The 5,176-nt window shown below is 36.5% G+C and overlaps 1 protein-coding gene across 2 annotated transcripts; it reads right to left on the bottom strand.

Moving 5' to 3' along the window:
* Window positions 1-1,425: 1,425 nt before the first annotated feature.
* LOC143451724 (cytochrome b5-like) lies at window positions 1,426-4,939 on the bottom strand. Of its 2 annotated transcripts, XM_076952444.1 has the most exons (6): window positions 4,693-4,939; window positions 4,081-4,117; window positions 3,742-3,833; window positions 3,217-3,284; window positions 2,371-2,405; window positions 1,652-1,833 (listed from the first exon to the last, which is right to left on the bottom strand). In XM_076952444.1, exons 1-5 carry the CDS (start codon window positions 4,807-4,809, stop codon window positions 2,378-2,380), a joined length of 342 nt encoding a protein of 113 aa, XP_076808559.1. In that variant the 5' UTR covers window positions 4,810-4,939; the 3' UTR covers window positions 1,652-1,833; window positions 2,371-2,377. The 2 variants fall into 2 exon arrangements, with proteins under 2 accessions (XP_076808558.1, XP_076808559.1); XM_076952443.1 differs by lacking the exon at window positions 2,371-2,405 and having other exon boundaries at window positions 1,426-1,833; window positions 4,693-4,938.
* Between the last annotated feature and the right edge of the window lie 237 nt (window positions 4,940-5,176).

Here is a 5,176-nt window from a genome sequence, read left to right as displayed (position 1 = left end):
GGTTCACAAACCATACTTGTGCCGAAGTAAAATTCTCCCCATTCCAAAGGCATATTTCTTACTCTAGGGTAAGAAAGGCATACTTTCAACCATTGCAATGGGAAAAAGTTCCCATACTCTGGACCATTTTAATGGGCGGAAAGTAGAGGAATGGGGCGAACTGTCGAAACTTGCACAAAGGCTAGATCGGTAACCGGGGTTTGACAAATGAGGAATCTTCGACCGGTTAAGTCGTGCAAAGACTTTCCGTAGTCCGAGCATAAACGGTATCATGCCATATGATAAGACGCGTGTTTGCTTTAAAAGGATCTATCTCGTTATTTTAAAATTCAAAAATTTAAATCCTTGATATTTTTGATTAGTCGCTGAAATCAACTGCATGAGTGTGTCAACTGTTTTATTCAAAACTAATGCCCAAAGTCTTAAAAATATCCTAAAACTTCGCAATCATTCAAGTTACAAATTTCTGTTTTCAACCAACTAGCTATTTTTGCGTAATGAGATTATTTTGGTGTGAACAAAGATATAGCTAGTTTCCTGTAGTGTGATAAAGAAATAAACCATTATGGTTATTACATTTTTAACCGCGCGAATGCCAGTTCTCATTATGCGAAAGTTAGTCGAAACGTATCGTTATTAAACAAATTATTAAATTAAATTTATTTTTTAACTCCTGGTATTGAAGGTTAGTTGATGTCTGTGTAATAACCTGCTCTCCCTCATACAGCTTGAGTTGTTGAGAATAAGAAGTAAACTCAAATGAGGTTTACTTTATTCCTGACAAATTTCGTCTCCCAAAGGGCTTAGGTTGAACTGGCCGTAGAAGCGTATTATAAGGCTTACTTGAGAAGGCCTAGATCTAGAATGGGCAGGATTAAGTGGCAGAAAGTAATAATTTTTCTCGTTTCTATTGATCGAACTTTGAACTTTCGCCTGCAAAGTCGGAAACCTAACTTTCTATAGATCCAACCCTTTATGTTGCTTTCTCAAAGACAAAACCGGTTCCCATGTAGGGCTACAGGCCAGGCTTCGGCGTTGCCTCACAGTTAACACCAATGTGCGATGTGACTCATTAGCGCCTGCAAGTGCTTAACAATGCCTCAACAAATTCCAAGACATACAAGTTTGCGTTATTTATATCGCCGCAGTTAAACCACGATGAGTAGCGCTTGGTACTTGGCTCTGTATCTAAGCGATCAATACATTATTTAATTTACTCCAATCAACGTCGTTTTGTGTGGACTGACAAAACTTGTCACGTGCCACCGCCCGAAGCCGATGTTTTCAGTGTTTGGAATTTGGATGACGTAACTGCAGTTGCACAACTGTATAAAATGTCGATGAAATTTGCCTCTAAATATCTCATCCAGTAATAATAGTGGCAATGAATGTTCTTAACTCACACCTTCTAACATAAATCGCATCAACTGTGAATAGGGCGCTTTTATTTCAAAGCAAAAATTGCATCTATTGTACAAAGTGCACTGCACATGTGCCACGTGATTACGAGTTTGCTATTTTACGGCATTGTAGGCTTCTCCATGTTAAGAATGTTTACATCAAGTGTGAAGATAAGAGAGGTACTTGGTTCGAGACCACGTCATAACTTGAACCGGTGTCTCAAAACGCCAAATAAAAGTCAAAATCTAAGTGTCGGGATGTCACTAAACTTTAAGTGATTTCGTTTTAAACACATAATATACCAACATTTACAATTGAGTTAATTACGGGAACATAGACATCACACTTGATATTTAATTGCTCGTATAAAATCGATACAAGAGGGCGACACCGAACGCGACGATTCCAGGGACAAGCCAGTTGCTCCAACCACTAAAAATATAAACAAGTTTAATTTTGAGCCAATTCTTAAACTTGTTGATACAGCTGAGTATGAGAGCGCCATGCAATGTTGTTATGACGAAACAATCAAACAAACAAAAGCGAATAAATTGTCGTCTAAACCGAACAATGCTCAAAGAAGCAATCTTGTGACACTCTGGCATGGAAGTCAGAGCTGGTTACGTTGAAGGAAATCGATGAAGATTTGTAAAGGTAAAATCATTAACATAATGCAAACACACTGTGAGGAGTGATCAGTTTTAGTTATGATTAAGCAAAAAGCTTGCAACATATGTTGGGAAACTAGGAAACTCGGCTATGATGTGTCATTGAGGGCTTCCTCCAGGGAAGGAAGTGATCAGAAGCATGTCTAGTTAACATCTGTCACCAAGGTTACTTTGCTCGTGATCAACCTGGGACAGATTTTAAGTGAATCTCACACGGACAAAGAAACTTGTGTTCAAGTTTTTGTTTAACTACGAGCTAATTTTGGCTGAAATAAAATCATTTATCAATGCCATGATTTACCTGGATGCTAAAGTAGAATGCATGATGAATCTTTTCTGTAATACAGCAATGTAATAAATCCAGTTGTTTTTTTAATTATGGTCAATTTATGTGAAGTGAGAGTTTCAAGTTGGCAACAACAAACCAAAGAATAGAAATAAATGACTCAACCTCTGCCAAAAATCATGGATGTGACCAGTGGTAAAATGATTACAGCAATTAATATTGTACTTTGCACAGCATTTGTCACCTTGGCTTGGTAATATTTTACCACACGACCGGCACACATTGTTTGCAAAGCGATTGTGAAGGGTAGGATGGTAAACAAACTCAAATGACTTAAACGTGTTCGTGTTAGCATTAAGCATGCCGTGACTATAACCATGCATGGGACAGAAAGCAAAGATGATCGAAATAATTCATGTCACAGTTACGAAACTGACGAAATGTGATACCCACAAATTCCTCTTCCAAGCATTGTGGCATAAATTATGTCGCATAATTATGTCGCACGTCTCTGTTTATGTCACAATGCTCGAAAGAGATTTAGCACAACAGCAACATTAACATCTATTTAACGCATTTGCAACTTCTTGGAAGAAATTGTTTCGGTAGCGAAGCAAGAACTGAGGCTGCATTTAAACACACGCCCATGCTGTGGAGGTTAATGAAATAAAATTTTGATGTTTCAACAGAATAAAACAAAAATGAGAAACTTAAAGAGCCATTGTTTGAAACTCTGATGATGATCAATTAGCCTACTACTTAGCAATTAGTAAATAGTAATTACCAAAATTATAGAACACAAGCATTAGACTGGTGAAAAATGATGTGAAATAGAGGGTTTGGAATTAGAAAAGATCAAACCTGGATTGATTAGAGCCATCTCCGAGGGATACAAATTTAGATCTGGATGGTTCAGGAAAGTGGTCGTCCTGAAAAATATAAAAATAATCATCCACTGAATTGACCTAACATAGTTTTTGAAAGAAAGTGAAAAGTTTTAAAGGTCGTTAAATTTGTGTTTGGTCAAACAACACTGTCAGAGTTGACGAAACCGCTACTGAGTAGTGCTAGTGGTGAATAAGCTCAAAACAGCAGACACTGAGTATTGACAGCACCGCGGTGCAGTTACGGCTTAAATGTTATTTTGGCCAGAACAGCTTAAAATCAGGATTTCAGTTTGATATCAGAACCCAACACTCCTTCAAATATCGAGCTGCATGAGTTGAAATTATTCTAAAATCGCAGTTCCCATTTTCTGTAAGAGTTGCTATTTTATTACACTATGGCGATTAGTATTTTATTTGACATTCCCCCACAGACAGTGACCAAAATGAATGATACAAACAATAATGAAAATAGAGTCATAGCAAGAGTATTTGAACTCACAGGGTGAAGGTCACCGACGTAAAATTCGTTCTGCATCTCACGTGCATCTGTGGAATGACCGACATCTTCGAAGGATTCTGTTGCGTCTTTGCCTGAAAAATGGCAGTTTCAATGATAGCTGGTAGTAGAGTTGCTGGAACATTCTTAATGTTATCTTCAATTAAAATTTGCTCTATATAGCCAACTAGATATGCAGTAAAAGAAAAACTGAAAATAAAGATAGACTATTTCATTTTGTCGCAGCTGATATGTATGTAATTACTACGAGCAGCTTGACCAATAAATAGCATGAAATGTGACAGAAGCAACAAACCATCTAACATTCGACAGAGGTCGTACCTGCTTGTTCCAATAGAACTTCCTCTCCACCAGGATGCTAAGAAAAGAAGAATAATTACTTCCATATGCACAGACTTCCTTTACACTATAGCTGGTGCGATGGATATCAGTGCACTGAGTTTTTATGAGAAATGTGAAGGACTTCCCTGGTTAAAAAAACTAAAGACTTGTCTACTACAAGACATTGGGGGCAATTGTAACTTGCACATTTTGGTTTTCAACACAACAAACACGAAGTACATGGCTGTGTTCAAGGCTTTCAGTTGATGACAAACAAACTAAAATCGCCGTGGTTTGGTGATTTGTTAGAAACTGAACAAATCTTTTAATGTAAATTATTCAAAATACATGCCGAGTGACAAGGCTATTTCTTAACCTTGAACCCGAAGTTCCTTCATGAAAAGTATATTAAGTGTGTAACAGACTTGGATAATAATCTCAATACAGGCTTTAAAAATGCAGCATCGTGTAGTAACGACACCTTATTGGTGTAGATTTATCAACCTAAACAAAGTAAATAATAAGTAAAAATATACACAGTATGATTACAATAAGCAAAAACGTGTAAATATTATGTGCACGGTAGAAATGATAACAGGCAACCATACTTACTTCTTCAAGAAATTCTGTGACGTCATAAATTTTATTATGAACAATGATCCAAGCCGACTTTATATTGTTGTGTTGCTTTACTTCGTCGATTCTGAAAATTTTCTTTTCTTCGGACATTTTTGTCAAGTTTAGTAACAACAGATAACGAAGAAGTTCTTATTGTTTAAAATAAATTATCATACAGTGTAGAACTAATTAGTATTTCTAATGAAAATCTAATAACCTACTTAAAAATAATGAGTACTGTATTAGTTACTTTAATAAAAATTAATATAAATATAGCTTAAAAAATTTATATTTTAAGGCGAAGGCACTCCAGACTGGAAAGTTGCTTGATTTTGGGGTGAAAGATCCCGTGCGCAAGAAGATCAAGCAACAGCAATTATACGTCAAATTAAAAAAACCAAGAACTACACACTCAGCAAACTTTCCAACCTAAAAGGCACTTGGCCCACTCTATATCAAAGTAAAAAGCAAGCAAAAG

This window comes from Clavelina lepadiformis, chromosome 4 (assembly GCF_947623445.1).
Source record: "Clavelina lepadiformis chromosome 4, kaClaLepa1.1, whole genome shotgun sequence".
NCBI classification, from domain to species: domain Eukaryota; kingdom Metazoa; phylum Chordata; class Ascidiacea; order Aplousobranchia; family Clavelinidae; genus Clavelina; species Clavelina lepadiformis.
Note: the sequence above shows the minus strand (reverse complement) of the source record. Positions and strands in the feature narration are given on the sequence as shown.